Source organism: Myzus persicae, unplaced genomic scaffold (genome assembly GCF_001856785.1).
Source record: "Myzus persicae strain clone G006 unplaced genomic scaffold, MPER_G0061.0, whole genome shotgun sequence".
In the NCBI taxonomy this organism is placed as follows: Eukaryota; Metazoa; Arthropoda; class Insecta; order Hemiptera; family Aphididae; genus Myzus; species Myzus persicae.
The window spans coordinates 35,825-60,023 of NW_019104388.1; the positions used below are offsets into that span (position 1 = coordinate 35,825).

At 28.1% G+C, this 24,199-nt stretch overlaps 2 protein-coding genes across 3 annotated transcripts; one reads left to right on the forward strand and one right to left on the reverse strand.

Moving 5' to 3' along the window:
• Positions 1–1,938: 1,938 nt before the first annotated feature.
• Positions 1,939–13,365, forward strand: LOC111041804 (paramyosin-like). Its single transcript, XM_022326227.1, has 15 exons — positions 1,939–1,957; positions 2,626–2,820; positions 3,117–3,343; positions 3,675–3,894; positions 3,953–4,110; positions 5,224–5,468; positions 5,585–5,828; positions 5,907–6,089; positions 6,170–6,415; positions 6,497–6,671; positions 9,533–9,741; positions 9,989–10,204; positions 10,398–10,589; positions 12,151–12,309; positions 13,111–13,365. The coding sequence occupies exons 1-15, from the start codon at positions 1,939–1,941 to the stop codon at positions 13,363–13,365; spliced, it is 2,943 nt and encodes a 980-aa protein (XP_022181919.1).
• Positions 13,366–16,235: 2,870 nt separating this feature from the next.
• Positions 16,236–22,473, reverse strand: LOC111041797 (zinc finger protein 761-like). Of its 2 annotated transcripts, XM_022326210.1 has the most exons (5): positions 22,269–22,473; positions 20,348–21,688; positions 19,331–19,698; positions 18,710–19,248; positions 16,467–16,868 (listed from the first exon to the last, which is right to left on the reverse strand). In XM_022326210.1, exons 2-5 carry the CDS (start codon positions 21,663–21,665, stop codon positions 16,709–16,711), a joined length of 2,385 nt encoding a protein of 794 aa, XP_022181902.1. In that variant the 5' UTR covers positions 21,666–21,688; positions 22,269–22,473; the 3' UTR covers positions 16,467–16,708. The 2 variants fall into 2 exon arrangements, with proteins under 2 accessions (XP_022181903.1, XP_022181902.1); XM_022326211.1 differs by lacking the exon at positions 22,269–22,473 and having other exon boundaries at positions 16,236–16,868; positions 20,348–21,665.
• Positions 22,474–24,199: the final 1,726 nt, after the last annotated feature.

Here is a 24,199-nt window from a genome sequence, read left to right on the forward strand (position 1 = left end):
AGATGTGTCGTTCATGAACGAACTAGTTCAATTGGACTAATCACCCAAGTGACCGGTTTCGTACTAGTTCACTTTTGATGAACCACTCGGTCATCTCGTTCACCGTTCACTTTGTACTATACGCTCGCGTCAGGTCTGTTATTGTACCCTTAGATCATACACTATATGATCTAAGGTTGTACCACACACACCGTACGACTTTTGTTTTTTTGTGCTGTTTTTGCTGTAGTCGTTCTATCCATAGGTAATAAAGAGATGGATAGGCTATTGGAGTTTATCATGCATTCTCATAGATAATATAGATATAATATATATCTCTTTATTATCTATGTGTATCTATGTTGAAACAGTTCATTTTTTACAGGTGGGTTGACTGGTTTGGTCGGTCGCCAACGATTATACCCATTTTAACATTACTTATAATATATATAGGGTGACCACTGACCAGATATAAAATACTTTATTGAAAAAAAAAAACTTAAGAAAAAAATGCGTTAATTTAGTATTTTTTAGATTGTTGGTTATAGGATTAACTACTTAAGTGGAACCTTGTCTTACATTTTCAATCTTTAGCTAAAAAAGGTGATCATTTTATAAATTTTTATACCTAAGGATTGAAAATTTAAAACCAGGATTCTCATAAATAGTTCATACTTCATACTGTGACCAAAAAGTCTAAAAAAATAAACAAACACAGACACCCAGTTTTTTTTATAAATATTTTAAGTTTAAATTTGAACGATATTGTATATTTAAACAAAGAAAAACGATTTTAGTTAGGTATTTTGTTGTAATTTAAAATTATTATTCGTGGACACTTGAAAGTATTTTATTATAATTTAAACACACAATGACATTTTTTAATTAAATTTTTTAGGCAAAAAATAATTTCACCTACTGTAGCACTAATGTATAATACAGTAATACTTAATAGTGAAATAAATTACTTTAATCACAATAATATCATAAAATAAACTTTGCACCTAATATATTATAGGCCGACCGACTGTCTTCGCACAGAATCGTTTTTCGTACTGGTACAATGATTTTAAATTATTGAATTCAAATTTAACACATCCATTGTACACTTGACTTCTCTAGACACCTAATGTACAGCAGTGTGTTATAAACTTTCCCGTTTTTTTTTTATGAGCATATGAAATGATGATAACCTTGATAATATCAAGACAACTTTCAAATTATTTTGTAATAAATAATATAAAATGTACAATTAGCTATAGGTAACTAGAGATTGAAAATTGAAACTTGGTTTTTCACAAGCCGTCTTAACCGAAACCCAATAGTCTGAAAAATATGATATTATGACAATTTTTTTTTGTAGATATTCTAAGTTTAAAGTGCGTAAAGTTGGTTATTGAAACAAAGAATATAGATTTTATTTTAAACAATGTTAGGGGTGGAGCAAAGTGTAGGTGTGTAGCCCTTATTTATAATCCCTAGTTCCATATGCAATTTATTTTATACTACTATCCTCTCCGAAAATATGGAACGAATCTTCGTGAAACTTAAAATATAAATTCTCTATAATATCTAAGTTTACTTAGATTAAGTTTGGCATTTCTAGGTGCAGTCATTAATTAATTATGATTAATTACTCTTTATTCGTTTTATGATAACACGAAAATATAGGGTACGTTTCATACATCGGCACATTATGAAAACTTCAATAATACTGCAATTACGTTGTCTCTATGTTATACAAATATTTTTAATATGAGTAGAATTTCGACTGAATGATATACAGTAAAAAAGGGTGTTAGAAAAATAGAAGTTTGTATTATCAAAGAACGTTCTTTATGTAGCACTAAAAAATTTAAGAATTTCAATTATGTTCGAGTAAGTATATTTAAAAATTCTAAATATCAGAGTTTGAATAAATTCATAATTAAAATTTTAAAAAAATGGAGGGGGGTGATCATGCTTGATGAATCACTCTGTATATCTACATTTCCAAAGATATCCGTGACTGAATTTTATAAGATATTATTATTTGTTATAAAAAACAGCGATTCTTAACCGGGGGGTGCCAACAATTATTTTAGGGTCGTCAATCCTGTGGGAAAATAATTGTTTCGCTTGGAATATTATAATTAATAGTAAGTGTTGTAATACATATATATTTTTTTTGGATAGTTCGATAGTCGATAAAAACGTTCATTGAAGTGTACATAATATACCTTTTTTTGTAAGATATATACACAAAAAAAATACAATAATAACAGTTGGTTCAATTTTTTAATGCTTACATTGTAAAAGGGTCGTTGTACATCTTGGTGACATTATAGGGGGTCACGAACTCGAAAAGGTTGAGAACCGCTGATATAGAATATAGAATATAGATACACCACAAATCACAATAGTCAATATTATGGACTACTTCGTTTCTCTACCTACATTTAAAAGTTTTAGTCATTTTGTTGTTGAACATCATCGTATTTTATGTTTCAAACTTTGACAATCAATTGTAATTACATACGATATTTGTATAACTAGTAGGTAATAGTTGCCATAGTATAATAAACACAATGTTTTAAAAATCATATATATTATAATACTTATAATAGTTATTGTGATACATCTTCGAAACTAATGCTCATAACTTAGTTAAAGGTGGAATTTCAGGACACGTAGTAGTTATGATTGAATTAGAAAATGATATACTAACGGGTGAAGAAAAACCATTGGAGATGCTCAGTGAAATTAAAAATGATAATACAAGTGTCATGTATGTTGGAGATCCCAATAAATTTGCATCTCATGAATATAAGCAGGAAACTAATAGCAGTTCTAATCTGATTGGTGACTAAAAACAATTTAACATAATATATAGATTGTGATATATTACGTTATCGTACTACGGAAAACAACAACTGTACCTAATCAACAATATTTTAAAAATATAGAAATTCGCAATCCTCCATCTCTAACAAGATTTGAATATAATAATAATATTAATAGAATTAAAATAGTTACTATTCTACACTAGATTATCCTATAATAAGTTATAACTATTATATAGGCGTTTCGCGTTTAATTATAGTAAATAATTATTTGAATAGATTAAAAATTTGGTAATTATTTCAACCATGTTTAAGGGACAGCAACAGAAACATATAAAAATAGCTCTGAATGTGATATTACTCTTAACAAGTTTGAAAGTGTAATTAGTGGAACCTCGACCTCTCAATCGATGAATAATGCATTAAAAAACCAACAAATTGTACTTGCATCGGACAATCCTCTCATGGCGAAAATTCAAAATTTATTGAAGTTACAGTTGTTGAAACAAGCGGAAAATATTAAAAAAGAAATACTAACTCTTGTAAGAATAATATAAACATTTTACTTACGCGTCATTAAGAAACTCTGCACTTAAATTACGTACAAAACATTGACCAATTTTAAAGACAAATTTTTAATTTTATTTTTTAACATATAAATCTTAAATGATTCATAATATTATGTATTATCATTATCACATGAGATGATGATATATTTAACATACCTAGAGCAGTACAAAAAAATACAATTTCATATTATACTTTTTAATTTTTTAATTTTTTATACTATTCAATACTAATTCTGAACTCAAATGATAATTAATTAAAATTTTCACTTAAATGGTTTCAAATTAATTCAAACGAATGTATCAGAGTATGGTCGTTAAAACAAAAGAGAAAGAAAATTCTTCGACCATCAATCTGATAAATATTGCAAACAGTCGAGTTAAAGCACAGCAAACCCTATTGAATGATTTCCACCGAATGAAAGAGGAATTGGGAACAGCAAACGAAAAGTTGGAAAAAAATATCGAACAACAAAAACAACGTCACAAAGATATTTTGGCAAAAACCGCAGATAAAGAGAAAAAACGTGCGCTTTAAAAAAAAATATCTTGTATCTTATTTACAATTTATTTATTTCTGACTAGTTTCGGTTTTAAAAAGACAGTTAGAATATAGTCGTAGATTTCTGAACGAGCTTTCCAAGCATGAAAAAGAACAGGAAATTATATTTAATATGTGTAATCAAAACAAATATCAAGCAAAACAGTATAAGAAAAAATTATTAAGCAACCAGCAAAAACAGGTGATGTTTACTTAATCTCAAAAAAAAACTTTTTGACTATTTTATAAATAAACTTAACACCCTAGATGTACAACACTCCGACTAATCACTAACCATCACTAATTCCTCTATACGTCTCCTACTTTACCCTACACACACACCTACAAATTCCCACGACAAAAGAAGTTTCCAAAATTAAGTGTAGTATACACCTTTCCACGAACGCCTCCTTAATTACTCAAACCCTCTTATTATATCTTGTTTATCCTCAATCACAGTCCCTGAAAATCCAACAAGAAGACTCAAGCCTAAATTGTCTCGGGATTATTCTTAAGCTAAGCCTTCCACAGTACCTGCGATCTTTACTAATATAATTAATTACTAATAACACCGCCGAAGTGCCATCATTGGATGTTCCTTTCCATCATGTTTATATGCTTATAAATATTCTATTCTATCTCTTCAGCCAATTGTACTATGTTCAGATTTTTGAAAATTCTAATGACAATTTTTTTTTTAAAAATACTTAAAATTCACGAGTTCGTGAAATGGGCAATTGTTATTACTTATTAATATTTAGTTCTATTATGTACCTATAATGACTTACCTATTGTACATTTGTATAATTGTATTATTACAACCACAATATTGCAGTTTTAACTTTTGCGTTCGATAAATATCACATAGAATAATGAATTACATTACTACTGAAAACCGTGGCTACTAAAAAAATGTATAACGATATCGGAGCTAGAAAAATACCTATTAACAACTTTTATCACCGTTCAATGAAGACCTATATTAGAGTCACAACATTAATTGCACCCAGTACTTTTGTATAATAAATTAATAACAATTATAGACCCAGGATTGCATGTCAATGACCACATTTTTTTTACAGAATTTCTGAAACAAGCTAAACTAACCAAGCTCAATCTAGTCCAAAATATTGTTCAAAATTTATAAATATTGTAAATAGATTTAGTTACCCATTTCATGAATTGAGATATTGTACGTCAAGGGTAGGTATTAGTAGTGTACATATTAATATACACATACCTACATGTTAATATTATATTATATAATGTATGAAAATTTATACAATATTGTTATAAATTGTCTTATAATGATTAGGATTTGTTATTATTGTCTCTAACTCAAGAAAATCTTCGATTGGAAGATCGTATTAAAGAAGCAGGCGAACAAGCAGAGGCAAAGATTAATGAAACCGAACTGCTGAGACAAAAAGTTATGGACAGTTCAATAAGCCTTGATGCTATTAATAAAGATAATGCCAAGTACACATTGTTGTGGAATGAAGTTATAATATCTATTGAACAATGTGAAAAACGTTCTCAGACAAAAATTAGAGACTTACAGTAATTACAATTATATAATACTTACTTACTAACTACAAAGATTTATTATTAAATTAATTATGACTAATATTCTTTGATATATATAATAATACAAGTGCTTTGTTTTCATATTTTAGAGAAGAGAAAAATAAATATCATATATTATTAACAGAATACTACAGCTACAAACGCAGTTCACAAGCCGAATGTAATAAAAACGATGAACTACTCCATTTTTTAAATAAAATTACCCAAAATCAAATAAATTTACAAAATGGATTTAAAACATGTTTAGAAAATTTTAATTATTTGAGGGATAAGTATTTTAATATATTAAAAATGACAGAAATCCAAAATGAAAACTTAGATGAAGTGATATTTGTATGTATTTCGTAATAATATCAAATACATAAAATGTTGCATAATAATTTTATAATAAATAAAATATGACTTATAAAGGAACAAAAATCTATTCAAAGTGAACTAAATAAATTATTACGTTTACAAAACAACATATCAAATCAAAAATTAGCATATGAAGATCAAATTTTAGAGGAATTTAACAATAAATCAATTACCGACAATTATTGTCAAAAAATGAAAAGCAATATTTTAGAACTTAAAAAAAATAATGATGAGAATGTAATATTATAATATTATGTTATATATAATATAATATGTTTTTCTTGAAAATAATAATGCTTATTCAAAATATAACATAGGAGTCAGTGTTAGTTAAAATTGAGAACGATATGTGTGTAGAACAAATAAAACTAAAACAACATCAAACTACAACGTATAATTTAGAGAAACAAATAAAAGAACTCACTACAGATCTTAACCACCAAGATGTGTACATTTCTTCATTGGAATCTGAACTGAAGAAACTATACTCAGATATTCAAATGAAATCAATGATGATTGAATCGGAACTTAAAGAATTAGAATCTTTGAAAAAAAAACATGAAGCAAGTCAACAATATTTAGTTATTAATATTTTTAACATAATTTATTGATCTACATTCGGTTTGACATTGATTTCACTTCAGTTTGGTGACGTTATGACTCCACAAATGCAAATTGATCACGTCAGAAGTAAAATTAATGATGTAGAAAATGAAACCAATGTCATAAAACATTATTGCATTAAAAACCAAAATACAAATGTACAATTATTGGATGAAAAAAATAAACAAATTATTGAACTTAATATGATGCGTGATTGTAAGTATTTAATTATCACAGAAATAAGTAGGTAAATTCTGTGTTGTAATACAATAAGAATTTTGATAAAATTAAATACTAAAAATATGGGCAAGCTGGTACCACTCTGCTGTACACTGTAAGTGTCGATTGGATTTGTTAAATTTGAATCCATTGATACATCGCTGTATACGAATAACAATTTTGAGAGATTGCCTATATATATATATTGCCTATATTGTCAGCCTTTATAAAGTATATTTCATAATATGATTTTTGATATTGCTATTAAAGCAATAATTTATTTTAGTATTTGTATACATTATGTACCTAATTCTTATGATAGAGCATATTTATATTTCATATCATATTATTGTTATTAGAGGCGTAGCTTAATGCATTTTTATAATGTGTGTGTAGCCTCACTTATTGTAGCCCCTTTATTCTACTCTTGTAATTGTTATTTGTTATTAGCTTTAGAGTCAATACCACCTTCTCCCAGAATAGTGTAAACAATAAATAAGGTTCAAGGGTGATGTTATAAATAGACAATAAAGAATATAGCTTAATATTAATCTAAATATTTGGAAAATGTCATTGCATAATTATTATACCTAGGTAGTAATATTTAATATAGTAATGACGTGAACATTTTGTCTTTAAGGATAATATTTTTTAATTAAGAACAATAAAATAACTAACATCGTTATTATTCGTTATGTTATAGACTTTTATATTTTATATTTTTATGCCTGTTTAACAAAATAATTTGTAAGTTTTCAGGATTTTGAAGAATATCCATTCTTATCAGGTGTTTCTCAGAACAACCATTTAGGTCCTTTACTTTTTTTAATATGTATTAATGATCTCTCACCCTGGACACAAAAATTATATTATTTGTGGATGATACGAAGATTATCTGTACAGTTGATTCATTAAATGATGTTAAAATTTTAAAATTTTAACCTCTTCAGTTGAATCTTAATAAGTTTCATTTGTGGAGTAAATCTAATTAATCACCGTTAAATATTGATAAATGTCATATTATATCAATATATCGTTTACACGTAACCAAGAATCCTATTTTTTTAAACTTTAATATTCTACTTAGTCTTCTCACTAGAGTAAATTTAATCAAAAATCTTGGCATACATTTGGAAAGTGATCTTTCTTTAAAACAAATCATAAAATGATAATTATTAAATCGTTAAAGATGTTAGGCTTTATTAATAGATAAACAAAGATTTTAGAAATCGTTCCGTTTAAAAAAATTTTATACATATTTTGTTTTGTTCTGTAATTTTTTCCAGCAAATACTTGACATACATAAACGATATCATAAATACATCGATACATAAACATTATCCATAATGTTCAAGATAATTTTTTTAAAAGGATTTCATATTTGTCAAATATTCTATTATCTAGCGACTCTCTCCATTTAACTCAAGATTATATTGGCCATATTGTTCCCCTTTCTCTTAGACCCAAATTAACTAATATAATGTTTGTCTTAGATCTTATTAGTTATAATTATAACTTATAAATTATAACATTATGTGTCCTGAGCTGTTATCTGAAATCAGTTTTCGAATTCCATATCTAATTACACGTAATTCAGATTTATTTTTAGTTCTTCATTATAAAACGTGGCACCAATTCTTTTCTGTCTCGAATTTTAATTTTAGCTAATAAAACGTGTATGCATTTAGACATATTTCTTCTTTCTCGTAATAATTTTTAAAACAAAATCAATGATATTATTAAAAGATATTCATTAATCAGAAAAAAGGAAAAAAATGTTTATATTTTGCCATAATTTGTACTTATTAGTCTGAATTATTTATATATTTCTAGAATTATTTTTTTTTTGTAATATTGGCTATTGCTACACTTATATCAGGTTGCATGAAAAATTGATTAATTTAATATTTCAATAAAATTGAATAGACTATGAGCCTCTAAATCATTTTTAAGGTACTATTATAAATATTGATTCATTAAATGTTTGGTGATTGACGATTGTTCATGAAACTCGGCATGGCGGCATTAATTCATTTGTTCATAGTCTGAATATGTTTTTTTTATACTTTGTAAAAGAGTTGATACCCGTTAATACATAACATAAATAAATAAATATTTTTAAATAGCCATACCTAATAGTTAATACAAACTTCATTTTTCAAAATTTTTGACAGAGCAAAAAATTATTTATTGACAGTAACTTTAAAAAAAAAAAAATATTAAAAATCGTACATTTCTGTTGCCTATCAATATAATTTAAAAGTATTGAAAATTTCATTATGTATAGAAAATGTATGTAATATAAATATGTTGTGAAAATTAAAATTATCTACTCCCTACTGATAGGTAATCGTTTTTGAGTTACCTACACCAAAATACAAAATTGATTTTGTTAAAAACTGGTTTTGTATAAAAACGTCCGTATTTCCTCACATTTTTGATACTATTGAATAAACTCAAAAAAAAAATTTACGAAATATTTGAGTGGGCCTTACTGCAGCCACCTATTACAATGATAGTATCCACTATCATCCAGTAGTAGCCACTAGCCAGTAGATCCTAGTCACTTTATGACTTGAGGGGACGCAGCTAGCCTGGATCCGTCCTTGTTTACGACTTATATAGTCATATATAATTCATAAATGAGTTAAGTATACATTTTATCATTTGTCTATGAGCACCCAATATGGAAAAATTTCCAGGCACCACCGGAGATCTTCAGGTATCCAGGTGGGCAAAACCGATACTGAGTTGGGTCATATTTGAATAAAAATAATAATTTTTGCCATTATTTGAGGCAAATAATAACTTATTTAATTATAAAAAATATAAAAAAATAAAATAATAATATATTTTAGATGATACGCAAAATTATAAAAAAAATAGAAAACTCGATCTCGAAATTGTTTCTTTATCCAAAGAAGTCGAACAGTATAAACGAACACTTACAAACATGAGAAATGAAGTTGTGAAGTATAATGAAGATTTTTGCAAAAATAAAGGGAAAAGTAGTAAACTATTGAATGAAAATGAATGGATACAAAGTTCTGCTTTGGTTGAATTAAAGGTATTAATGTAATTATTATTATTCATGATACCTACGTACTTTCTATTTAAATTCATATTAATGTATAAATAATTATAAATAAGTATTTATCCCTCGAAAAACCTCATTTTATGAAATAGTACATAAAATATGTAAACTCGTGTACCTCGTGGTATCTATTTTATAAGTTTAATACGTTTTATTTTAAACACACACATATCTTGTTACAATAATTAAGTGTAAAAAAAACCATAAAATATTTTAATAGGAAAATGAAAAACAGTGTTTGGAATATATAGACCATTTGAAATTGTTGAAAAATGAATTAAACGAAATGAAGAAAACATACATTGAGAAACAACGTGAAAGTAAATCGTGGGAAGCCAATGTCCAGTCACTTATCGAAATGAAAGCAGAACTTAAGAATAAACAAGGTGTTTTTGGCGACATTGATGCCATGCAAAAGGAAATACATAAAATGGTGGTATGTAACAGTTAGAGCTGGTACTCTCGTGGACCATGGTATCATAACAATACTTTCACATGGTGCACTGGTACCCATATATAATATAATATGTATATCTATGATGGTACCTACATTAATAACTTAATAATTAAATTATAGTGATTAGTAAATACTGATTACATATTTTGTACTATTCTGTATCTATAAGTAGATAACGGAAAGTAGATTGAAAAAAATATTGGAAAAAATAATGTTGGATTTAGAAAAATGTATATTGAGACGGGAAACGATTTACAATTCATTTGCATCAAAGAAGAAGTATTCAAGCGATAAAAATGTTACCAAACAAAAACTGTTGAAGATTCTCGATGACTTGCGAATAATGATAAGAAAAATGAAAACTGTACTTATTATTATTTATGATAATCATTTGATTTAAGGGCAAGACCCCGTTCGCCCAAAAATGACCTTTCGCTAATCGCCCAAATATTTTAAAACTACTTTCCCTTTTAAAAATATTATAGTACTTTTTGATCACATTTATATAACACACAATTTGGGAAATACTTATTTGAAATTATTTATGTCCAGTATATGTCTACAATGGTTTGTGCCTGGTTGAATGTTATAAATGAAATTCAAACTGAGGTCTACATTAAATTAAACTGTGTTCGTTTACAAGCTTGTCCAAAATATAAAAAAAAAATAGACCAACAGTGAAAAAATGAGCAAACAACACAACAATATAAAACAAAAACAATCAATCTATATGATTTTATGAAATCAATGGCATTTAATTATTATAAATTATAAATTTGATTCTTATATTTTGACGATTTATATTTTTTATATTAAATTTTTTTGAACTTAAAGTATTCTTAACACAAAACCATTCTCTTTTGTTATTGACACAATTTTGACGCAATTATAAATACAATATTAAAACCAATTTTTTAAACGTTTTTATTTTCAATTTTTTAAGAGCAATAAAAGCCGCCTCCTCGTGGTACCTACTCTCCGGGTAATGCTAAATGGCTTCAAGTAAGGGTTTCCCAAATCGTGGATTATTAAAATGTGATAAAAAAGTGCTATAATATTCTTGGGCGAAAAGGGAAAGTAGTTTTAAAATATTTGGGCAAAAAGCGAAAGGTCATTTTTGGGCGAAAAGAGTTCCGCCCTGATTTAAATATCTATACAACATTTATCGTGTGTCCATTTTCCCGTCGGCCTCAACTTAAACAGTATAGACTATAATAGGACATAGGAATTGGATAAACATAAATTAATTTAATGACAGGTCTTATTTTGATACCTACCAACCAAAATTGTTAATAGAATAAAGTTGGTAACCGCACTGCTGCAGTACGCATGTAGAAGTCGAGTATTAACTATATATACTTCCATTTAAATTCCATGATAATTCATTGTATAGCTTATAGGTACGTTTCTACTGTCTATATTATACTTATAATGTTAATTGCTATTGTAGTAATTTATACTACTACATTAGTAATACGGTAAAAACTATAGATGGACAGCATTTTTGAAATGTAATTGTGTAGGTATACTGTATATTCAAATATAATAATACACCTACTTAAACATTCCATGTCCCCACGAATATTCATAAAAAATTATTTGTGGAATCACGTAAAACTGTTCTATTAATTATTGTAAGAAAACTTAAGGTATGAATATTAAAAAAGGTTATACATTTTATACTCAAAATAATTTTTGAATTTTGGTAATTTTAAAGAATTTTTACAAATTTGAACTTAAACGCTTATAAGAAATTAATGAGCCATTTTATTTTTGGGGGTTTTTTTAATTAGTAAGTATGAAAAAAGTATGGAAAAACTTTGTTTTAAATTGCCAAGCTTTTTACCCAAAACAAAAATTATATCATACATAAATCAAAAAAAGAAAAAAAAATTATATTTATATATTTTAAATGGACGTTACAGAAATGTAAAAAAATTGACAAAGATATAAGTGTTGCACAAAATCAGAAAATGGAATTGGAGTGTAAACTTACACATTTACGAGATAAATTTATAAACGTTGAACAAAATACTAATGATTTAACAAAAACTATTGAAGATATGAATGCTTTAAAACTTAAAGTTTGTATATTACTATCAAAATTTCCATTCCTAGTAATTCTAAGATTAGTCATTCAGTAAATAGTCGCCCTCTAATATAATTTTCTAAAAATTACTGAGTACTGACTACTGTGTAATAAAATGTTGAATCGGGGTATCTTAGTAAGCCCCTCCTCCTCCTATAGCCTCATTGCGATAGTGAATATCCCGTACTAATTTTATTGTTTTGCGCTTTAAATAAGACCTAATTTAAATTTAGCCAATTTAAGTATGTACTATATATACAGGGGGATTTTTTAAGTATGCTCATTACTTACCTTAATTGTATGTTTAAATCATACATATATTCGAACCCGGATTTATGAAAATTTTAATCACATTTGGTGACCTGCATATTTTTTGAAAATATTTGATAATTTTTTTACCGCTTCAGGATGATGCTATGACAAAACATAATTCTGTTTTTCAAAAATAAACACTCCTTATTCACTTTTGATTATTCAGCAGGTATTTTTTTGAGAATCTCGATGTATCTAAATCAACATTTGAACGAGTAGAGTTTTTGAGTTATATTAGCTTTGTGTACTAAATTTTCCCATGGCCAGGTGGGGATTGGCGGCCACTCTCTCCGGACACCGTGACTGCCCGGAGAGAAGGGCCGCCGCCTTTGACCGAGGTTCGAACCGGCGACGGTGAGCGTTGCAACCGACGCGTTATTCACTCGACCCCAAATATTTTTGTTTTTCATTTAATGCCTAATCGATAAAAGCTATTTTTGATCGTTCAATAACAATCCTATTGATGCATCCACTATTTTTCTAGGAATTTTATAAATTAAACTACAAGCAAAATCATATTAAATTCTTGGATGATGTAAGAAAAGAAAAATACCGTTTGCTGATAAAAAGTGAACTAAAAATGAACGAAGCAATTACAGCCCAGGGGTCAACAAATTCCAACTTAATAAGTGTTGTGGAAGATTTAAAAAATGATTTTCCATACTTGGATGTAGAATTGACACGTTTGTTATTTACTCTTAAGTCTATTGATAATTATAAAAGGCCATTAAAAAAGTGATATGTATATCAAAGTATCAAACATACTGAAACATTTAAATGTGTTAAAAATAATTTTGATTGTTTTTACATTTAATAATAGCATAATCGTTTATGGTTTATCACCGTCGGCGGTAACATTATCAAATATCTATAACTGCATCAATTACGACATTATTTCAAAGTCAAAAGTCCTACCTGCTCTCTTACCTTAAATAAGCGAAAAAAAGATGTTTAATTTTTTAAAGTTTTAACGATTCGAGCAATTATCTCGTCATTCAGAAAACTTTGGATTTTTATATAATATTGAAAATTTGAAGTGATTTGAAGATAAAACTTCACGGAAGCATTGTATGGATTTAGAAATATTATAAGTGGACTGTAAAAATTGCGATTTAAATGGAATTGAACTTTTTGACGAGTTAAAAATATTTTGTAGAATTTTGAACAAACTTATCGAGCGTCTTGACTCTTGAAGTAACGCTAAATTAACTAGTCAAATTCATTTTTAATATGCCCCACGTGCATCAAACCTTGAAATTATATAGAGAATTAAATATATTAAATTTAAAATGTCTATATCTTAAAAATATTTGTTTACTTGTGTATAATTATAAGGATGACATTGCTGTTTCAAGCCATAATTATTCTACTCATCGACACTTGACTTAAAGCGAAATATAATGGCATTGTTCCTAAAATTAGAATAGTTTTTGGACAGCAATGTCCTCAATACAAGTTTATACAATTTTGCTGTGATCACGATTTAAATGTAAATAACTTTAAACATTTCTCAATTTATAAAAATTATATTAATACTTTGTTTTCGTAAGTTTGCTTTGTTTAGTTTTATTAAGACGATTTGTTATCTGATTATTTTATTTTATACTTAAAATTTGTATCTAACTTATTATTACCTTGTGAACTCTCTCCTCTAGCTCAGCCATTGGCTTTTGAGGAGATCCATAATTTTTCAACTTACGCTAGGGGTAATATTATTATCAACATGTGATTCATTTCCAAATATTTCTATCGCGTTAAGAATATTATTAACTCTTTCAATAACCACTGCAAGCGCTGAGAGAAGTTTCTCGAAGTTAAAAATTATTAAGAATTATTTGAGAACAACAATGGTGCAAGATCGACTTTCTGATTTAGCAATTATTTCAATTGAACCTGATTTGTGTGAAAATGTAGACTATAACTAATAACGATACTATTGAAAAGTTCGCAGAATTAAAAGCCAGAAAAATTAATTTTTGATGAATAAAATGATTTTACTATATTTTTTAGTATTTTAATTCGTCTGTTTATTGTTGTTTTATTAAAATGCAAATTTGTATAAATATCAATAAGTGACGATTAATATATTATATAATATAGGAAAAAATGAAAAACATGTTATTTGAGTCTACTGTAAAAATGTTTTATTTTCTTTACCAAGCAAGATTATAATGTCATATAAAAAAACCCCTTATTTTAAATTATAATTAGGGAGGTACCTACCAAATTTATTGTGTGTAAAGAATTATTGATGACATTATATATTTATAGATAAATCATAGATATAAATATATACCTACCTAAAAGATTTTAAAAGTATTTTTGCCCTGGGCCTCGCAAATCCTAAGGACGCCCAGGGAAGCATAGGTACTATTTAAAAATGGTCAAAATAAGTTGCGATACCTTTTTAAAACAATTACAATTTAGTTTGAAATTTTTTAATTATTAATTAAATGTTCTACAGCAGCAATTCTCAACCTGTTTGTATGCACACACCACCTACACAGTTTGAACATTTTCATGTAAAACTCGCATTACTTTGTCCTTAGAAAATAGCCTTTTTTTTGGCCTATCAAAAATGTATACATAATGTTACATCTTACATGTATCAAATTTTATTCCACAGAAAACAAAATCATGACAATATAAGCACTTAATGCAACAAAATAATATTTGATGTGTACTCCATTCCATTTTTTTTTATAGAGGAGATATTCTTAGCATATACTACCTATGTGCTTTTCACATACCACAGGTTGAGAAATGCTATTTTACAGTATAAATGTTTGAGTTTTCATCAATTTTAACAATTACTTCACTGCAAGTAGTTAATTTATTAAAATAGAGAAACAAAAACCATATTAATATTTTAAAAATAATATAATATAATAATTATTTATATTATAAATTATTTTGACATTCTTAGAACTTAAACATTTTCTACTGCAAAAGAACCAAACTTAAAAACTACTAAATTGCATTATAAAAAATGTATCCTCTAAATTAATAGATGAATACTATTAATCAAATGAATTATAAAACCATAATAAACAATGAATAGGTTACTAAAAACTTAACTGTAACTCATAACATTATTTTACAATTTTTCCAAAAATGTACCTAAAATATATTTTTTTGTCATAAAATTAAAATGTTTTTACTATATTCAATTAAATAAATAATTTTGGTGAACATATATTTTTAAAACTATGGCTACAAAAATAATATTCTTATTTCGTAAATTTAGGTTTGAAATAGATAAGAAACATGCTTCATATTTCAACATAAATATAAATTAAATATAGAAAACATTTTAATTTTATATTTCAGTATTTTTAAGGAAAATATGAAAAATCATAAATTATTTACATTATTTGTACGTACATCTATTAGCAAGAAATTGAAAATAGCAACATAATTTTATTTCCAAGTAAGACACATTGGATATATTATTTTAGTTTAAAAAATTATATCCACAATTTATAAAAACAAAAGTTGTAAAATAACATCAATATTATCTCATAAATAAAAAAAAATATGTTTACCATGCTAAACTTAATAAATATATTGCGTAGGTACCTAGAGAAAACTAAAAATACTTAAGGTAAATAATTTAACACAAGTGCTTTGATTAATAGTACACAATCGAAAGACATACACATACTTATTATATACAAACACATTACACATTTGTTCACAAAAATTGCTAGAACCCAGTCAAGTACAATTTAAATCACTATTAAAGTCAAGTTGGTAATAACATTTCAAATAGTTAAAATAAAGAATTAATTAAAAAAGATGGTAAATACTTAAACTGATGGTTAAAATTATTGATATTTATAATTGCAAAAGTTATTTAATAATATACATTATGTCTACAATATCGATAATAAACAAATAAATAAAAATATAAAAATTCAGATATATTATCAAAATATATTAAAATCACTATTTTATTGGACCAGCCAATTAAAAAAAAATTAAGAATCTACGAGTACAAATTTAGTTAAAAAATTATTCGTTTAGTCTAAATATTGAAACCATTATTTTTTTATTATTAATGAAGCTTAAACCCACTTCAATCAACCTTCAGTGTTTATTGATTCTCTTGCATGGTGTGTACGGACATGTTTGTTGTGATTTGACTTAGAACTAGTTGTTTTTCCGCATATATGACATGTATGAGGCTTTTGACCAGTGTGTGTCTTTAAGTGATCTGTCAGATAATAACTACGATGGAACCTAAAAACACAATTGCAAACAATTAGTTAAAAATTTAAAATTTAAAAATAAATATTTTTTACTACTAAAACAATAATATGTGTGTTCTTCATATGCGCTTTACTACACAATTTAAATTTTTATTATCGTGACTTAATGATAATACAAATTAGCACCCTCTTTTCATATATGATATAATTTTTGATTGTATATTTAGTCATTGGGTGATAATACTTGGGTTCACACACGGTATTATACTTACAAATTAAGTTTCAAAATGTTTATAGAAGAATTTTCCAATATTATACAAAACGAAGAACAGGTTGCTAATCTTTTGGTAAATGTAGAAAATATATTGTGCAACAAATGTGGTAGTGAAATGAAATATTACATAAAAAAAGATCGCGAAAAAGAAAGGACATTTTTGAGGTGTAAAAGGAAAGGATGTCAAACCACTTAAAGTCTAAGGAAGGAAATATAGGTGTTAATGAATAGTTCAGATATAATATTAATAATAACCTAACATAGCCTAGCCTAACCTAATTAATAAACTATGATTTAGAAAGAACAATAGTTTTTGGTCATACATTGACAACAATTGATGACAATATGAAAAGTTACCTTTGGCATTCATTTTAAGACTTACATTGTTTTGTTAATCATATAACTGTACCTAGTCTGTACGCTTGCATATCATAGCATACAATAATAATAATAATAATCTTATTGAAAAGTGGTGGAAAGGTATGAATATAAGTGACACATTTTTTTATTTTTTTTTTATTTTTTATTTTTTTTTTAGAAAATTTACAATCTGTGTTACATGACACAATAAGTAAAATAGATAATTGATATAACACTATATACATATAAAATACACATGAGGCACATGATGAGGGAAATCATCCAGTGATGGTACCCTCTAGTAATTTATTTATTTTTTGTTCATTAATTTAATAGGTCACGGCACCAATTTCTTTTAAGTTGGCGACGTGGGTTGTCTGGAAGAGTATGTGATGCTAGGTGAGTGACTAAAGGATTGGGATGGTGTTGCAATTTGGAGTGAAATCTATTATAGTATAATTTAAATAGTTGGTCAACTGTTGGAATTCTTAAATCATTGTGTAGGGTTTCATTTGTTACGTACCATGGGGCCGAGGCTATTAGTCGGAGCGTGATGGACTGGGAAGCTTGGATAGTGCGGATTTGGGAAGGTTTGGCACATCCCCAGAAAGTGACACATTTAACGCATTACTAAAGAACATGGAACAAGTATTTTAATATTTATAATTATGAATGAAAATGAAACAAATAACGAGACTATGATGACAACGTATTGATAATCATTTTTAAAAATATACCTACCTATTATTTATTTAAAATATCTTTAGTTTGTCATTAAAACAACTTTTACATCATCAACTTATTAAGAGGATAAATTTTCTAAAATCTAAATATAGTTGTTGATTGGTAAAATACGGTAGAGCACAAACGACAAGATACCCTATGTTTGTTCACAGTTGTTAAAACAACATGAGAATATTATTAGAGGAAGAGCGTTATTAATTGAGTATATCCAGCTATATTTGTGTATAAGTGAAAATATTTAACAGCATAATAAATATCATTAAGAGGACGTCGTACCTTACTTAAAAATAGTAACATCAATAAAAGCCTACAAGGGGCTCTAGATAATAATCTTGCCTTTAAATTCACTTTAATATCAAAACTAACAGCACACTATTGAATCTGAAGAACGAAAATTTGGTATGTCCTACGTGTGTAAGACAGATACCACACATGCAGGTACAACATCCTCTTAAATGTATGGGATGTAATATTTTAGTTTTAATTTTACTCACTTTTTGCCACATTCCTTGCATTCATATGAACGATTGCCTTCCTTATGTTCGGCCATATGTCTCATACAATGTTTTTTCCTGATAAATTGTTTTCCACATTCATTACATGTAAATGGACGAATACCATTGTGAGCACGAACATGAGCTTCCCATTCATGTTTGAGATAAAATGCACTTTTGCACTGGGTACATTTATAAGGTTTGTGCGTTCGTGACATATGAGTCCACTGATGCATTCTTAAATTCCATTTGGTTCGAAATGATCGGTTGCATATATTGCAAGAATAAGGTCTTAAATCTTTGTGAATAAGCATATGGGTAGCAAAAGATTTACGCAAAAATGTATTATTACATAAATGACAGCTCATGTTTTCAACATCACGATCTTTAGTAGGCAAATATGAGGCATCATGTGAACACCGTATATGCCTAGTTAAAGATGTTAAGTGCACAAAACGTTCTGAACACCAGGGGCATTGTTTAGGTTTATCTTCATGAGTTTCCTTGTGCCATGCAAGCTTTTTTAATGAGTGAAATACCTAAAACATGAAATTATAAGCAATGTTAGCGGAATATAAATGATTTTATTTATTTGTTTTTCCCTTGTTTTTCTTTACTCACCTCTCCACAATGGCAATAAAAATCTTTTGCAGTTCCATTATTCTGATGTAGTTTACGAATATGACTATTTAAATTTGATTTGCAACTAAAAGCTTGATCACACATAGAACAAATGTATGGTTTTATATTGAGATGACCATTCATGTGATCTTGAAGTTTAGTACGACTGGCAAAACATTTATGACATTGTTCACATACGAATGGCTTAATTTGAAGGTGACGTTTCAAATGAGTGGTTAAATTGAATTGAGAGTGAAATTTCCTTGAACAGAAACTACATGTCAATGGATGAACATTTAGAATATGTTCTCGAAATTCTGTTATCATAGGAAATACTACGTTACATGTTGGACATAAATTATTCTTATCTGGAAAAATAATTACAAAATAAAATTAATAACATAGTTTATTAGAATGATTTTGTTGTTTTGTTTTAACCATATTGATTATGATTAAATATGAAAAATATATAATATTGTGTAATAAAATGATAATCAATATAATAATTATTTACAATTTAAGACAATGATATTTAATAAGTGTTAATATACATACATACATACATAGCAAAAGTGGCCAAACTTTTTTGATAAACATTTACTATGAATATACTTTTCCTTCCTTTAAGGAGTCATAAAAATATAAACATTTATTGTCAACTGAGATAACTGGGATGTATTAGGGGGATGAGGGGTTATTAATAAATGTATAAAAAATTTGAAGGGGGATTGATTTTGAAACTGCCTGCGATAGACCGTTTGGCCGCCCCTGTCATACTATTGAGTATATGAAAAGTACTGTATTTATGCTATTAAGCTAAAATATTATTTTAAAGTGACCTTAAATTGTTGATTCTTAATAAGCAGATTTTTTTTTAAATCAATATAGTGAGTATTAAAATATAATTAAAAGTATTTGTTAGGTAAATTCCAATCATTGTATTTTATGTTATTTGTGAAGATTTAGTTTTGTCCCATGGAACTTAATGTAAGTAATATAATAAAATATAATTGGTACCTTTGTGAGTATCAATAAAATGCAATGTCATTTGTGTATAATTTTCGAAAGGTTGATCACAAATGCCGCATTCCACTTTTAGGGTAGTAGGTTGAGCTGATTCTTCCAAATCAGTCTCTATTTTAGTAGAAAATGGTTTTATGTACATCAAACCTTTTTTCACGCCTTCTTCATTTCTGTGCTCTTCATTGATATGTGTTTTACGAGATTTTACATCATTGAACTTTAATTTGCAATAAGGACAAACAAATTTTCCTATAAGTGGTTTCACTTCTTTTTTCTCTATTATTTCTTTATTATCTTCTTTAGGGATTTCTTCTCTGTTCTTTAAACACATTAAATTTCTAGCAGCAGTACTAACTTCGTGTACAGTATCATCCCAAGCAGTACTCGTATGAGGCAGAATATTATCGCTACTTTTCATTGTCCATATAGATGCAAGTATTGGTTCAGGGGGCTCTAAACTCTCTTGACCAGATAATTCTCCATGAGCTGGCATAAGTTCATCAGTTTGGATATCTAGAGTTAAATTATGTTCTTGATGGTTTGAGGATAAATATTCTGGGTGTAATTCCATTGTAGTAAGAGTACTATACTGAGGAGGGTTAAGTTGTGGATCTGGATCAGTATGTGATATACGAGCATTTTCACTTGAGTAAAAATAATGTGACATATACTCTTCATTTTCAAGTAGATTACCATTTGATTGAAATGGATCATTAAAGTGACCAGCCACAGATGAGCCTGTTTCTTCTGACACTTCATGATGTTGAGTTGATTCATTTGATTCTCCTTGAAAACCAGTACTGCAATCTTGTTGGTCTTCTTCAAATTCTGGTGGATAGTCATCCTCAAAAGTAATATTGTTATCTTCGATATCAATGTTGTCATCCTCTGGACTATCCTCAAGGGCATCTCGTAGTTCAGAAAGTGCTTGACTGTTTTGGCTTTTAGGTGATGGACAGTTGTTAGGGCTATTTCTGTCCGCATTATTAGGCCCAGAATTAACAGCCTCAGATATATTGAAGTTAGTTCTCCCCGCTTCATTAACCGGCTCTGATATATTTATAGTACTTTTGTTCTCACTATTACTTCTATCTGGTATAATAAAAGTGTATCCACCTGAGTCTGATGAATCAGAAGAGGAGCTACTGTCATCTGAAAGGTTTTCTTGGTCTGATTTGGAAGGAGATGCTTGATTGGTTAGGGACAACAGAGCTTTGATGACTTGTTTTTTGGGATGCGTATGCAAGTGGACAGTTAGCGATATTCCTGGGCGTAAGTACAATGTGCAAACTGGACAACATGATTGATTCATATTTTTTCAACACGATTTTCAGTCTATAATAAACCGATAAAATAATTAATATTAAAAATATAATAACAGTATACAAAATAATTTTTATGATCAAATTGCTAATTATTAACAAACAGTGAAGTACACAATCTAATAGACTAATTTATAAATAAAAATTGTCACAGATATTCTAATGTATTAGCACTTTATTGTGTAGTACACTTGCATATAATTATAGTATAATAAAAATATCAAAAATGTATAGATAAGTACATAGATTTATAAATTTCAGGATAAAATTATATAAATTGAATGGAATATTTCTATAATTCAATCGACCAAACCAATTCCACTGAAAATAGGTAACTACCAAACCACTAATTATTTTGATTGACTCGTATTTAACTGGGAAATATTATAGACAAAATCTAGGTTTATCTACTGCCTATGATCAGTATTCACCTCAGTACAGCAAACAATTATTCAGGTTTGCGTTTGCAGCAACAGGAAAGAGATAGTTCAAAACAGATAGAATATTTAGTATCAATTCGGCAGATGAAAACGGAACAAATTATTTTTATACATTTCCTGTGTAACGAAAAAAAATGAAATAATTAACTTTACCTTTATGGAGATGAGGAAGAATAGTCCAGTGATTATGGCCGTAACGGCCACAGAATGGACTGTGTCGGGCGACGATAGAACGGTGTCGAATTAAGAAATCATCAAAGCCGTTTCCGAATAATAATACAAAATATAAATAACAAATTACAATTGCTTAAGACCTACACACTAAAACTAATATTTATTAAATACTATACATAATATAACATATACATGATAATATATATGTATATCAATTAAAAAAATAAAAAATGTAATTTTTTACAAATTTACATGATGGAGAAAAGAAAATATCAATAGCGAGCAGTGTTGCCACATTTCCAAGGCCGACGTGTCCAAACAAAATGCAGAATTGCCAAGCTGTTGAGCAACTTATTTTGTTATTGAAACACCGATTTCTCGATGTAAATGAACTACAAAGCGACAAAGCGTGCTCAACGTTGCCCGGTGATGTAATTGGTATATCTTTAGCCAGCTCAGGTTAATCGTTAATAGTACTTACCACGCTCTTAGAACCTATCTTTTAAGAACTTGGTACTTACAATAGTTACCACTTGACACTGTCTTGTTAGTTCATACTGTTCATAGTTGTTACTTGATAGTAATATAAACTATAAAGCGAAACCTCAGAATATTTATTCTTATATTTTATCCTGTGAGTGTGATGAAATTTCCTCACTTTTACTTTATACTTCTAAATTTTAATATTTTGCAAGCTTACGTGTTTGGTGTTGCTACCTTTACTTTAGGGTTTGAGGACTCGAGGTTCTAATTCTCGTTAAGGCTTTTCGACGCTCAACATATCGGTATGAGATAGCCTCTAAAATAATATTTTGCGGGAACTATATGACCTTCACTGTTACTTATGAGTAATTTTATCTCCATTTAAGATTTAACGAATCAAACTATTATTGAGCCCCGATAATTTTTGTCTTGAGCCAATTGCTAACTTCACACTCGTAAATAATCTATATAGGTAGGTATCTACCTACATACTAGGCACTAGCTACTTATAATAATTTTACTTTTTAATTACCGACTATTAATTATAATACATAGCCACATTGACATTGGTTGGGTTAGGTTATACAACTACCTGTTATTTTGAATTTAATGTAGGTAGGCACATAGCATAGGCGTGCGCACGGGGGCAGCAGAGGCGGCGTATGCTGCCCCTGGACTTTATTTGGGGCTACGGGGGCCGGAAAATATTAAATAATGGGCCTCGGTAAAATTATATTTCCACAAATGATTTTTTTTTTTTTGGTCAAGTATAGATATGAATATTTTATGATTATAGAATTTATCAGTATAAAACTAATAAACCTGTCTATTATAAAAACTGTACAACGGTTTATCCAAATTAACAAATAATCAATACAACTTTAATTTTGATACCCAATAGCAAAAATAGTAAAACTATGGGCTGGGTTTAATGGTGAATTTGAAGAATGGGCCGAATTAATCTCTTGCTGCCCCTGAAACCGGAGTCTGCGCACGCCTATGGTACATAGTATAATTCAGCGGTTCTCAAACAGTGCTCCGCGAGAGTAGTCTAGGGAGTAGGGACTAGGGGCTCCGTGGCTCCCTGGGCATATATTAACAGCTGTATTAATTAAATTCAAACTATGAAATTATTATTACCTTTATTTCTTAGTTACATTTTTAATTTTTATACCTGTCTTCAATATTTGTTGGACCGTACCAATATGTATTATTTTGAACGTGTTATTTCTATCATGGCCGATACATTACTGTGAAATGTGTATTGTACTATAGTGTACCCGTCCAGCAAGAGAACACGACAATCCTGCGCATGTGTAAGGAGAGGGTGCTTAAATTAAAAACATACACAAAATATAAACATATTATAAAATATTTTTTTTCTTTTGTGAACAGAAGGGACAATTGCCCCCCCCCCCCCCCCCCCC

Excerpts from the sequence above, each read along its gene's own strand:
- LOC111041804 (XM_022326227.1), top strand. Across the intron at positions 5,469-5,584 it reads ACAAAAATTAGAGACTTACA|AGAAGAGAAAAATAAATATC; the intron begins GTAATTACAATT and ends TTCATATTTTAG. Across the intron at positions 6,416-6,496 it reads CTTTGAAAAAAAAACATGAA|TTTGGTGACGTTATGACTCC; the intron begins GCAAGTCAACAA and ends ATTTCACTTCAG.
- LOC111041797 (XM_022326211.1), bottom strand. The coding sequence starts at position 21,665 with ATGAATCAATCATGTTGTCCAGTTTGCACATTGTACTTACGCCCAGGA. Across the intron at positions 19,249-19,330 it reads TTTATTGCCATTGTGGAGAG|GTATTTCACTCATTAAAAAA; the intron begins GTGAGTAAAGAA and ends TTCATGTTTTAG. Across the intron at positions 16,869-18,709 it reads TGCAAGGAATGTGGCAAAAA|GTTCCATCGTAGTTATTATC; the intron begins GTGAGTAAAATT and ends TTGTGTTTTTAG.